Here is a 14,296-nt window from a genome sequence, read left to right on the forward strand (position 1 = left end):
TATTATAGAATAAAGTCTGAAAAGGAAAAAATTTTACTTGTTTAACTTTCCTAGGAGCATCAGTTTTCCCAAATCTGTTTTTTGGGGGCCATATTGTACAGAAAACAGGGGTGAGTTTATACAAAAAGTGGGCGTGTTGTGGGAGTGTCCAATTCGTAGCGCGAAAATTTGAGTTTGTCTTCGCGTTGAATACAATTTGAAAGAGGGGACGCGCTGAACAACTAAAGGATTACTTAGCGTTTGACTGATATTTGTTTATATTCATTTAATATAACAATTTTGTGTTTTTCACCGAAAATGTATTGACTTGAATATTTAATGCGGTATTATGTAACACAAACAGTTTTCACATTTTATTTTTTGATGAACTGAGAACGCTGAGCAACAAGAGGAACAAGTATCAACTAAATTATCAAATTTTCTTTGTTTTTTTCATTTACTTGAACCACGAACAGGATGGACCAATACTGTAAAAAAGTAACGGCTTTCTTACAATCATTAATCAATTTATCACATTTTCTTTGTTTTCTTCAATTTAAGAACATTTGCGAATATTTATGAGCATAAAGATAAGAAATGGAAGGCATGATAGATGGCTTGAACAGATTATGTGGGAGAGGCATATGAATTGATTTGAAGACAGAACCATAAACTTTTACAAATCCGTAATTGTCCTTCGCTGAACAAGTCGGCCAGCTCTAGTTCTGTGTTGGTTGATGTTGATTGGCAGTACGTATTCCTCACCACTATCATTCGATACATTGTTTTTCTTTTCACGTGTTTCACTTTTCTTCCGTTTTCTGACTGATGCTGATGGCTTCATAATATTCCGAGGTAGCAACTTTTTCCTTTCTCTTTCTTCCTTTTTTTTTTCTTTTTCCTCCTTCCTTCTTTGGTCTTCTTCGATTTTGTCTTTTTCTGGAGTATCCGTTATGATTCTAGTACTCCCTAAACGATTGCTGGATCTTTTCCGTGGAGCAAGTGGAGTCATTTGGCACACTTGGGTGAGCGGTCTAATCTTCTCCAGAGGAACATGTGGTGAATCGTCGGTTGCATTGGTTTCTGTAAAGGACCCTGGTAAAGAACCATCGACCTCTATGAATTAAAAAAATAAAAGAATGAGTAAATTTTGAAATGTTATCATTTCTACATTCATCTTACCAAAACAATTGGTATGAATAGATGAGGTTCCATGTGTAGTAAGTGGTGTCGTTTGCGTCAGTTGATTAAGTGATCTTGTATTCTCCAGAGTAAAATGTGATGAATCGGTTTGTGTAGAGGACCCTGGTAAAGAACAACCAACCTCTAAGAAGAAAAAATAGCAACAATGAGTAAAGTATAAAATGTTTTCATTTTTACGATCATCTTACCAAAACCATTGTTATGAATAGAGGAAGTTCCATGTGGAGCAGATGGTGTCATTTGGCACAATTGATTGAGCGGTATTACATTCTCCTGTGGAATTTGTGATGAATCATTTGTAGAATCATTAAGTGACGAGGACGTATCTGCTTCTGGAGCTTTTGCAAAAACATGAACGTGATAAATTATAACACCATAAAACTACAGAGTAAATAATTAGCTTTACCTGGCCTCTCCGTAACAAAGGATGGCAAATATCTCCACTCAGGGATCGCGAATCGATTAAAGGGAAAAATTCCACTTGCTTTAAATCCAGAAATAATATTGATTTGGGTGAAAGTTGATTGAAACGGCCCATTTGAAAGTTGTGCAATATTTGTAATTGCTATCCTTTCTCCAGGATGGGTATGAAGCCAGTCGTTCTGATTTTTTCCAAAAGCTTTTTTAAATGGCCCAAATACACTTATGTCACACGGCTGTAATACGTGGGAACAGTGGGGCGGGAAAGTTAGTATGACGATACCATTTTCTTTTGCAAAAGATACCGCCTGGTAATCTAAGTGACTTGAATGGTTGTCTAACAAAAGCAACACTGGGTTTGTTGTGGATGATTTTACGTAGCCATGGAAATGCTGAAGAGCTTTGAAAAAATTTGGACCAGTCATCCACCCAGAATCGTGTGCGAGTCCAATGCATCCTAGTGGTCCACTTTCATACATAGGGGGCAATAATTTTTTCCTAGGGAACACGAAAACTGGTGGTACGGTAGTACCGGAAGCACTGATAAAAGCCAGCATGGTAACGTTTGTCCCCCTTTCAGCAGACACAGTTTGCTGAACCTGAAAAGAAAAATTCATAAACATATGATAATTCCACTTACAACATTTAATTAAAATTACCTGTTTAGTTCCTTTACATGCGATCACTTTGGGAGGCTGCACAACAGTTGGCGTGTTTGTTTCGTCTCCATTCCATATTTGATGAGGCTTGAACTTATGTTTTTTAAATAAAAAGTCCAACTTGTCATAAAAATTTTCTACAACCGGCTTATTGAACCCAGCTGCTCTGGCTTGGCTAGTTTGTTCTGGCTTTCTTATTGACAAAGTAGGGTTGCGTTTAAGAAAAAAAGAAAGCCAATCTTGTGAAGCTTTTTCATGCTTTGACCAATTCTGTGGCGTCGATATACGATTTGCAGTAGCAAATGAATAGGCAATAACACGTGTTTCGTTTGGCGAAAGGCCATGTTTAATCAGTGTACATTTCTTCAAGTATTCTGCCAATTCAGCTTCGTACTTTGCTGGGATAATTTGAGTTGAGTGTTCACTGCGTTTCACTTTTTGGGGGGGAAGTAGTCCACAGGAAGCAAATCTTTTACTGTAGTACGCTAAACTTGAATGACAAAGATTGAACTTCTCTGCGGCTTTTCTAATAGATGATTTGCCTGACAGAACCTCCCCAATTGCCATACGTAACAAGTCTTCAGATGGAGGGGGTTTGGTTCTTTTTCTGACATAATTTCTCGGCATCTAATTATGATAATAGACATGTAGTATTTTTAAAATTAATGGGAGATATAAACTGTTCGAATAACCTACTTTGAAACTTAAATTGTACGAGGACAATCACTAAACTCCTCATCAAACATGGGTGGCATATTGCAAACAAATAATTCTGCAGTGGTTACGTCGAAATATCTTCCAGTTAACGAATCTGCAATCCAGAATGTGTAAGAATCTGAAACAATAAAGATTTCGGTAGCTAAATATCAAGCATTCAACTCACGTGGTAATATAAACCATTAATTTACATTCCTACTTCATGAAACAGAAGCTCCAATTTCATAACAAAATAGACACTATTGTTATACAAACTAAAAAAGAAAATACCGGTAGATACGTCGATTGTGACAAAGAAAATTTCACCATTCATCAAATTTAAACTTTGACTTTCAGTAGCTGAGGAAGCCATGACATCCGACACACAATCAATCAACGGGGGATCCATCTAGAATCGATTCTAAAGAACAATTAACAAATTATCGATATAATTTAGCTCCACCTCCTCTTCTACATTCACTATCTAAATCTTATACGATAAGAAAAATTTTTACTTCAAATGTTTTCTTTAATAAACTTTACCGAAAATTGTCATAAAATAAAAAGCTATCAACACAAATTTTCCCGAAATTTAAAAAAGGATACTTTTACATTTTTCGACCACATCTAAAGTGGGACACACCTCTGTCCAAAGTCACCCCAGTAGAGACCAAAACACCCAAAAAATTGTAATCCCTATAACTTCAACAAAAATCACTGTATGGATACCAAAAAAAAACAGGGAGTGGATAGATACAAGAACAATCATCTGTCAAAAAATAAATAGAATATCACTAAGGGTATGGGAGAAAATAGGGAAAAACCGAACCTGTACAAATTGGGAACGGTCTCCCCTACATGGCAATGAATTTCATTTTTAGGTGGGGCATATATTTTCGGGGAACGAAAATAGGCAGAATGAAATTGATAGACATCAAAATTCTTCAGTTTTAAGGGATTCAGAGCAATTTGAAAATTGTCTGGTCTTTTTTTTTGTTATCGAATAAAGTCCGATTCGTTTATATACAAAATTAAAGAAGAAAAATAATAATAAAAAACAGATCACATCCAAAAATAGCTGTTCCAATGAGATATATATATTGCCCTGGTAACTTCCATTAACACTTGAAACTCCAACCCCCTTTTCATTCTTTATCCTGTCAAGACAGATGAATGCTACGCAATCACCCATCTTTCATACTGAAGTTCGGTACATCTTCAAATTTGATCATTAGCAAAGAAAAAAAAAAAAAAAACGGGAACAAATTAACAGGAATATTATAACCTTAAATTATACTTTTACTCGAATACCTGCAGGTTAAGTCGTGAAAAACAGGAATTTAGGCAGGCACTAACACAGATTTATTGAAATTCGACTGTTACACAAAAGGCGTCGGCTTTCTACAAGGGGAAATTTACGAACACCGTCCATTGCCGATATCGGCCACCAGAAGGGCTCTGCTTCACAGTGCCCCTGGCGGTCTACATAATTAAAGCCATAATTAAAGCCATGATGTAGTTTTTTCATTGAAGGGACGCGATTGAACTCGTTGACACTTCACGCACTTTTCTATGACACTTTTTATCCGTTGGCACGCACGAATAATCCAGAAATGGTTTCGTAAGAAAGTCAGATTGTTTTGGACACCATCATGCTTCCGTTTAACATGATGATAGTGGATCATCATGTCGACAATCCTCTTGTTTGATGGAAGAAGGATGGGAGGATCGACGAGAAGCTTCTTTAAGGCCGGGCCTACTCTTCCAGTCACTCGAATGAGTTACTCATTTGCATCCCAAATTGGTTTTAGTGTTTCGATATCGTAAAGCAGTTTACCATGTGGCTTTCTATTTTGTAAGGACTCGCAGATATCTGCAAATGCCTAATTCTGAATACATTTCAAAATGAAGTTCTCGGCGACAGTGATTTCGTGAACAGAGAGACAGCGTACTTCCACTCCCTTGATAATTTCTGTTGCTTTACCGGGTGACTCCTTTCTGAAAAAGCCAAAGCATCCATGTGATTGTCCGTAAAACTCGCAGATAACTGGTCGCTCTTGATACGAGTACGTAAAACCAATCCAGGGGTGCTATTAGCTGCAAGAATTTGCATTTTCAGTTTCGATTTTATCTCGATCTCCATCAGTTGTATTTCTTCTGATGCCGGATTATCTTGTTGCGGCCATTCCGTCTTTTCCTGTTTCAGCCAGGATGGACCTCCCCACCAAGAAGAATCCGCGACAAATTCTCTTGGTGTTGAACTTCTTCATGCGTAATCCGCTGGATGGTCCTTCCCTTGACAAGGTTTCCAGTCTTCATCTCTTCTGAATAACCTCAACTCTGTTTCTGACAAACAGCTTCCAACGGTTTGCTTCGCCTCGCATCTATACAAGGGTTGCCATGGAATCAGTCCATAAAGGCACTTCCCATTGTACTTTGTCAACGGCGTTGACAATTCTTTCAGCTAATACACTGCCGAGTCCGGCTCTAAGTAACTCTATCCTTGGTAGAGTTACTTCGTTCTTCGGAAGTGACGCTTCTCTGGTTTTGGAACAAATTAGCCGAATAAAATCTGGATGGTTCGATTTCGCGTAAGCAACTACTCTATATGCTTTGGTTGAAGCATCACAAAAAACATGCAACTCTTGAGTGTGTTTGTTCGGTGCCATAGAAATCATTCTTGGCACTTGTATTTTCTCAATGTTCCTAAAGTCTTCAACAATTGCTCTGAATTGGATATCCTTTTCTTCGGGCACTTCGTCGTCCCATCCAATCTTCACTTGCCACAATTTTTGAAAAAGAAGCTTGAATTGTAGCGCAACGGGTCCAAATAGTCCAAGTGGATCGAACCATTTTGTTGAAATTCTTGCAAAAGCTCTTTTAGTCAATACTTGAACTTTTGCAACTGCATCTACGATAACGTTCGACTTGAAAGAAAAGCAATCTGTGCTAGTATTCCATCTTACTCCGAGCACTTTTTGTGGATCTAGATTAAGATTCGAGTGCGAATTTGTTGAGTCTTCCGTTATACCTTGTTTTTTTGGATATCTACAAAGTTGTCGGGTGTTCGTTACCCATTTCTTAAATATATTCTTGCGTCGGCAAAAAGTTTCAGAACAATTCCGTTTACGACCGTTACTTCTTCTACTGTAGATGCGTTTGACAGGTAGTCGTCTACATATACAGTAGTTGCCAAAAGTATCCGAACACTTCGCGTTTTCGGACCATTTTAGCATGGGTTCAAATGACGGAGCGCGCTTAGCGCGATTGAGAAAAAGCGGCAACTAGGGTGTGGCAACTAGGGGCGCGTTGTTTTTCTACTTGAAAATCATGCAAATTTAGGTAGCCTTTGTCTCTAAATGCACGAAATCTCACACAGAATGGCGCATACCCGCGCCCCTAGTTGCCGCATGTATAACTATTTTTCTGACAGGAAAAAATCAGAAAATGACACATAGCCTGCCACGGAAAAATTAATTACTAAAAAGGGATTTAAGTTTAAGTATAACAAGTGGCCGGAAGGAGTAGATTACGTATTTGTACACATAAAAAGCCTAGTTAGCCTTTGATAGTCTTATATTTAGTGTATTTTAAAAAATAATTAAGAAGACACGTAGTGCCATAAGGAAGCACGGTGGAAAAACTCGCGTTCTGATACTTGTGCACTGATATGCCGGCCAGCGGCTACAAGTCATAAAAATAAAAAAAAAATTTTTTTAGATACCTTTATCTATTATTAGGTCACAAAATTATTTTGAATGACTTAGGTGGATTTTTTAACCCTCTTTTTCTCAATCGCGCTAGGCGCGCTCCGTCATTTGAACCCATGCTAAAATGGTCCGAAAACGCGAAGTGTTCGGATACTTTTGGCACCTACTGTAGGTTAGCGTAGAATTTGTTTACTACTTCCTACTTACTTGCCTTCATAGGACTCCATTTGTTTCTTCAAGACGGTCCTGAGCACTGCCAGGCTGCATGTAAGTCCAAACGGAAATTTGTTCCATTTATAAAGTTGAAGTGATCCTTGGATGATTTCGTCTTCTAGAAAAACCTTAACGCTTTTGCGTTTTCTTTGAGCAGTTTCACCATTAGAAACGCTTTTCTTATGTCCACTGTCCAGGCAATGGGGTTGAGAGCAAACCGTTTTCGGTTTGCTGAACCATTAAAAACGGGCCTGACTCTACTAGTGTTTTTATCCTTTCTGACAACCGCATGATGGGAAAGAACTGTGTAGATACCATCAAATGACGTATCCGCCTTGGAAATGAACCTAAGTTCCTTTAATTTGCTGAACTCGGCTTCGTATGAAGTCTTCATCTCCTTATCTCTGTCCAATCTGTTTATCAGTACCTTTGCCCGACCTTCTGCCATGGCTTCATTCTTGCTCAGATATCTCTTCCATTTTGGTGAAAGCTGAGACATGATTAAATAACAGATAAACAGATGGGTGGTACCGCGTTACAATATCCGAGTTGCACAAGGTTCAATAATGGTAAAGTAGAAAAGGCATGTAAAAAATTTTTGCGGATTGTAGCTTTTCGGTCACGGGCACTACGCCGCAGGATCGGGCCGGGATCGAATCGCGAGCTGGAAGGATGGGGCTGGGCTGTTTCTGGTTGGGGATGTCCTCTGGTGTCGCCGTCTTGCCGTCGTCGCTGAGATTTTCGGGGGTTGGAGTAGCTGTCTTGCGAGTGGGACGTAGGAATCGCCTGTTTCTCCATAGTACGCTGCCGCTCGGAAGTTTCACTCGGGACGTTCGGAACTTTCCTATTGCTACTACGACGCCAACGCTTTCCTTTAACTTGGTCTTCTCGTTCTTGAGGTGGATTTTGGTCCCAATTGCAAGAGGAGATAGGGAGTGCGCATGGACTTCGTAATACGCTTTGCTTTTGGCGGCTGTTGCGGCCAACCGGTCGTGCTCCAACATGGCTGCTTGCCAGCGCAGGGCGTATGAAGAATGATGGGTGGGATGATAGATCAAAGGTTATGGCTAAAAACGATTTCCGCTGGGGACGCTCCTGTTTCTCCGGGAGTGTTCACCTCCGGGAGAAATCGCCCGAAGGTGCCAGTTTAAGAACTAAATTCTCCATGACTTTTACGGTCGCAACGGTGGAGAAATTGCTGGAAAGCTTTTGCCGCCAACTGTGGGCCTCTATCGGAACGAAATCGGACGGGGACGCTGAGGTCTACAAAATTTTATGCGACAGCTGCTATGACGTCTTTTGCCGTAGGATCGCGATGCCATTTATGCACTGCCGTATAAACCAACACGTGAAGGGATCCTGTCTGAAATAGGTCTGCCGATAGGATTGTTGTCCCATAGTGGCTCCAAAGCCGTACCAATGGCACCGCTGCAAACAGTTCATCCAGTAGATGTCCCAATCCAATCCCTTGAAATAAGAAGTATTTCCGTTTTTCCGCTATATTTCGTTTGTCCCCCGTCGATGTCCCTACCCCATCCAGTTTCTACACACAAGTAAAAAGAGAAGAGAGATGATAGGACCTACGTTGTGTATTTTTCATGATGGAATTGAGAGGTTGAGTCTGTGAAGATACACTTGAGAGAACAGAATTGGCGAGATCTGGAGGTAGGCGCAACAAGAGACAGACTGACGAGTCTGGACCGGGGGACTCGCCAAGAGGAGACGTGGAAAAACAAGGGATAGGTGAATGTCGATAGCCGGGGTTATTAGCAAAAAAAAAGGGCTTGGCAACGTTTACGCTAATTTTTGACTTGGATTGTAGCATCTGGGTTCTGCCTCGTGCGAGAAAGCTGGAAAAGAGTATCTCTGTAACTTGCTTCAGTTCATGGATATTTTTACTCAACGAGGTATTATTTTTACTATTTTTCCATAATTCCAGGGCTCTATTTTTTTATTAAGCTTATAACGTTCTTTTAGAAACATTCAACGCCGATTGTGTTATTGTAGTTGAGTCACGAGCAAGTCAACCAATGCGTTCTACAATTTTAACGCTAGATGGCTGACAGATATTTATAAATTCTGAGTGGTTTGCTTTGACCTATTACGACTTACATTCCCGACATAATACGACATATTACGACGTAATACGGCATTAAATTTACTTTTGGTCTTATTAATTTACATTTTTATGCTTTATTTGTTATCGGTAGGAAAGATACCGATACTGACGCATTGTTTGGAACTTCAAATAGTCATCAGTGTTGACAATAATGGCTGCAAGTGTTTCTTCAAGACACAAACGAAGACGCATTCAGAAAAAATTAGTTACCGATAGTGCGTTTTACGAGGAAAATGCCGAAAAACATTCAATTGCTACTGAAAGTGTCACAGGTGCGAGTGAATCAAACAGTTGTAATAGACCGCAGCAACTCCTCCTAGGAACAGCAGCCCCACCCAGCAAGAAGGTCGTCACGAATGCAACCTTCCCTGAGGATAATAGTTTATGATAAAAGTAAAAGTTATTGTAAACCCCTTCCCTTCTTAACCTTCAATCTTTTGGTACATAAGTGCATGGTTGTATCATCTTAAGAAGAGTTAGTTTACTGGCAAATACACAGTCTAGAAACTATTACATTTGGAGGTCCCAACGACACAGTCAAGAATAACAACAAGACTCTGGAAGAAAAGTTTCTGATCTGTGCTTCATTTGCCAGCTGCAAGTGTTCTACGCTTCTATCACCAAGTCTTCAAGCAACCGACATCGGAACACCATCGAGGTAAGCGAATGCCGTTTTATTCACCTGTACAAAAGACTGCTCTCAACAAGAACACACTACTACCTTTATTCCCCGTACTACAAGAATCTGATTTAACCGACCAAGACCCAAACCTAAATCACCATCGAAAACAATTTTTGGACCATTGGAAGACCTTAATAGACTTAGAATTTAAGCAAGACTTAGAAAGAAAAAATCATACCAGACAATCTCAACAACTGAAAATATCCAACAGTTACAAACACAGAAACAAGAAGCAAGTCAGGCGACGCAAAATTCGCTGCATTTTTACACTTATTACCTTCTAGAACAAACTTTAAAAGTAACAGATGGTGTAACGGCAGAAACCATTGCAAATGCTACTACAACACTCAAAGACGATATAGTCGCACAAGGTGGTAACACCAGAACATTCGATAGTTTACTCCAACAGCTACACACATTGCACGGAAAAGGAAAAGAATTTTTGTTTGGTTCCATCAGTGTATTGCAGAAAGAGTCAGTAATTGCACTAATTGAAGATAAAAAGCAGATATCTACGCTAAAAATTGAACTTTCAAACGCGCGAAAACAATTGGAGAGTAACAAAAAGAAGGCAAAAAGTTCCAAATACACTTTAAGCAGTTCGTTAGAGCAACTTCAAGAAAACAATGAGGCTCCCTTGACAAATCCAATTCCCGAATTACCGACCTAGAACAAAAACTTGAAACCACCTTAGCAACCGAGAGCCAATTGCAGAATCTTCTCAAAAGAAAAGAGGAAAACAACGCAGCTGTCGAGACCGAAGGGCAAGAAATAATTAACAAACTTGAAGGTGAGAAGACCAGACTGATCCAGAAACTCAGCACTGCAGAAAACCAGATAAAACAAGTATCGGAAACAGCAGAGCAGCTCGAGAAAAAATATAAGATTTGGCAGACAAACTCGACAAGGCTTCAACAGAGAAAATCAATTTAAAGAAAAACTTGCTAGATTTTACTTCAAAGAACAAGAACCTTGAAAAAGACCTTCAAGAACTACAAGATCGGGTACGACGACAAGAAAATCAAATAATATTTCTAGAAAACCGGGTGAAAGAATATAAAAAACTTCAAGTTAAATCTATCGAGACTGAAGACTCCAACGACTCAAGGTTAGACGAGGACGAACTAGGAGAAATAACCAAACTAGTGGGAGATATAAACGAACTGACCTTGCCGACATACAGTGGAGACAAGTCACTCCACTACGAGCTGGAAATAGAACAAACAAACGATTTTGAACAGACAATAGAAAACCTCAAAACGCAAATAGAACACTTAAACAAAACAATCATCTATTTGGAGCAAGAAAATCAACAGCTAAAAAAGAAGGTTGACATGGGCGTAACACACGACGACGAGGACACTTCGGAAAAAACGTTCGCGAATACCTGCAAGAAAAATCCCAAGGATGACAATATTCCAGCAACTGAGCAGGACGACGAAGACGCAAAGAAAGTGAACAGGTACTTCACTCAGCCAATAGTGAAGGCCCTAGGAGAGCTATTCTCCAGAGAAGATAAAAAGGCAACTCGAATCTTCAAAGAAAAAAGCACTGACTGGCTACGCGGCGCCGAGCACGTAGCACGAAACAACGAATGGGACGACAATCAAAAGATACGTTTCTTCTCTGATCGATTGAAAGGCGAAGCCTTTGAATGGCATGAAAACTACGTTGAGGAGGAAGGCGATGATCTAAATTACCAGGATTGGAAAGAAGCACTAATATCAAGATTTCAAGACACCTACGACTTAGCTTCGCTGGAGAAAAAACTTTCAAAATTAACTCAAAAACCGGAAGAAAACTGCAGAGCTTTCGTGTCAAGGTTAAATAATCTTTGCGATACCATCGCTGGCAAAGAAGAAAGGGCTGACCATAACCAAACTATTATTGAAGGATAATTACTAAACAAAGGGAAAAAGATGAGAGATCACAGAAAAAGCAAAATCCTACCACAAGAATTACTACCAAAGTATAAAGCAGAACTTTATCTACGAATGCCAGAAAACACAGAAGACTATGAAGCATTATGTAAACAACTTTTCATTTCTGAAAAAATTCTACACACAACAGAAGCTACAGACGACAAGGAGATGTCAGCTGTCATAGCAGGGATAACGCATCACGAAAAACAACAAGACGATAAAATTCAACTACTTGAGCAAAAATTATCAGAAGCTCTGTCAGAATTAAAATGTACTAATACGAAACGCGGATCCTCACAGGAAAACGACGTTACCATAGCTGCAACTGACCAATACGAAAAAGGAAGACCGCGTTCAAGTGAACGCTACTCTAGATCACGTGATTCGCGAGTGCGATTTGCTGACAGTCATAACAGAAGAGAATCAAGTCGAGAAAGAAGTCTAAGTAGAAAAAGAGACAACAGCCCCTACCGCAGAAATTACAATTCGTCAGGACGAAGAAATTATAATCCTTCAGGATACAGGCAAACCAAAATCCCATCTCACCAACGTCCCCCATATCGGAACGACTACCCCAACCGGCAAGGAAACTACAACGGACCAAACAACTACAGACATCAAGCACGTTATAACAACAACCAACATCTACAGCAGCAACAGTAAACTGGCAAAAACCCTCGAACCACTGAAAATCAAGAAATAACCTGCTACAAGTGTAACCGAAGAGGACATATTGCAAGAGAATGTTGGACAGATATGGCACGTACCAACAACCAAGGTCCCCGATAAACACCATAAAACCAGTCCGTAACTCCCAACTAACATACAATTTAGGATCAGATGTAGAAGTATAAATTCCTAAACTGATATGTATTCCCGTTAGAATTTTTAATAAGTAAATCATAGCTTTAGTTGACACTAGCGCCGCCGCTAGTTTAGTATCCAGTAAAATATTGGATACTCTAGAGTGTAATGAGAACTTAAAACAAGTAGAAAATGCGAATCCTCCTATTTTTAGAACGGTGTCGGGACAAGAACTTAAATCGATAGGAAAATTTGAATTTTCAGTTATTATCAAAGATAACCATATTATTAACCATCACTTTTATGTAATGAACAACTTAAATGAACAATGCATCTTAGGATTAGATTTCTTATCTAACAATAATGTGAAGATTAACACTAGAAATCGTCAAATATGTTATGATCACTTTGGAGTAGAACATAATTTTGGAAGTAATACCATGCCCATTTATAACGTAACATTTAGCACAGCAGGCATCCATATACCACTAATCCCAATTGATAGAGAAGACGAAGATCTTACACAACAAGATTATCGTAACTTAGAATCCTTCACTCAATTAGACTTTAATAATAAAACTAAGCATATAGCTAAGATTGCTGAGAAAGTAGAACAAGCACTTAATATGTCAGACGACATACGAAATAAAATTGAAATTTTACTAAAGAAAAACCAAGGTCTTTTCGCAGACCAAGAATCCGACTTGGGTCTAGCTACACAAGTGAAACATCACATCAACATAGGCCATAACGCTCCCATTAATCAAAGACTACGAAGAACACCCGAATCCCTAAAACTTGTTGTAAAGACTAAAATAGAGGTAATGCTAAGTAACAAAATAATAAGAGAAAGCCACAGTCCTTTTGCTGCAGCCATAGTAATGGTACCTAAAAAAGATGGAGAGATGCGAATGTGCATCGACTACAGAGCTTCGAACAAAATTACTGTTAAGGATAAGTACCCTCTACCTAGGATAGATGACACAATTGACGCATTGTGCGGATCTGTTTATTTTTCAACATTGGACTTACTAAGCGGCTACTGGCAGATATAAATAGAAGAAAGCGATAAACACAAAACAGCTTTCATTTGTGAATTTGGCCAATACGAATTTAATCGAATGCCATTTGGTTTAACAAATGCTCCCAGCACTTTTCAAAGAGCAATGAATAACATCTTGAAAACGGTATTATACAAATTCGCATTGGTTTACCTAGATGACATCATAGTGTTCAGTAATTCAATTACTGATCATGTGACACACTTGGAAGCAGTTTTTAGACTCCTTAAACAAGCGGGTTTAAAGTTGAAAAGGAAGATGTCCGAATTTTTTAAAGAAGAATTAGATTATTTAGGTTACATCGTATCCGGGAAAGGAATAACACCAAGTACAAAGAAATTAGACGCGATTATTAAATATCCCGCTCCCAAAAACGTAAAAGAATTGAGCTCATTTTTAGGTCTAGCCAGCTACTACAGAAAATTTATTCGGGCTTTTGCTGATAAAGCCCATCCACTAACTGCGCTCACTAGAAAGTCAGCGGAATGGAAATGGGGGGAGGAACAAAGGGACGCCTTTGAATGTATTAAGAACTGTCTCATCACTAGACCTGTCCTAGGTTATCCGGATTTTTCTCGAGAATTTATCATCTACATGGATGCTTCAGGATATGGAATAGGAGCAGTCTTGGCTCAAATACAACCTTCACCTCAATTAGCGGATTTAGCGGAGTCCGACGGAAAGGACCTTCGTAAATCAAACGGCGTAGAAGTCGTCATAGCCTATACCTCTAAACATCTGAACGACCGCGAGGCCAAGTGGTCAACCACAGAGAAAGAGGCATACGCAATAATCCACGCCATCGACGTGTTTAGGACGTACCTATAC

The 14,296-nt window shown here is 39.3% G+C and overlaps 1 protein-coding gene across 1 annotated transcript; it reads right to left on the reverse strand.

The window, feature by feature from the left end:
• Positions 1-292: 292 nt before the first annotated feature.
• On the reverse strand, positions 293-3,808 carry LOC123473625. Its single transcript, XM_045174631.1, has 7 exons — positions 3,249-3,808; positions 2,958-3,096; positions 2,262-2,888; positions 1,589-2,201; positions 1,371-1,520; positions 1,162-1,305; positions 293-1,095 (listed from the first exon to the last, which is right to left on the reverse strand). Exons 3-7 carry the CDS (start codon positions 2,886-2,888, stop codon positions 656-658), a joined length of 1,974 nt encoding a protein of 657 aa, XP_045030566.1. The 5' UTR covers positions 2,958-3,096; positions 3,249-3,808; the 3' UTR covers positions 293-655.
• Positions 3,809-14,296: the final 10,488 nt, after the last annotated feature.

Source organism: Daphnia magna, linkage group LG6, assembly GCF_020631705.1.
Source record: "Daphnia magna isolate NIES linkage group LG6, ASM2063170v1.1, whole genome shotgun sequence".
In the NCBI taxonomy this organism is placed as follows: Eukaryota; Metazoa; Arthropoda; class Branchiopoda; order Diplostraca; family Daphniidae; genus Daphnia; species Daphnia magna.

Excerpts from the sequence above, each read along its gene's own strand:
- LOC123473625 (XM_045174631.1), bottom strand. The coding sequence starts at position 2,888 with ATGCCGAGAAATTATGTCAGAAAAAGAACCAAACCCCCTCCATCTGAA. Across the intron at positions 1,521-1,588 it reads CTTTGTTACGGAGAGGCCAG|CTCCAGAAGCAGATACGTCC; the intron begins GTAAAGCTAATT and ends TTTTTGCAAAAG. Across the intron at positions 1,096-1,161 it reads TATTCATACCAATTGTTTTG|AGGTCGATGGTTCTTTACCA; the intron begins GTAAGATGAATG and ends TTTAATTCATAG.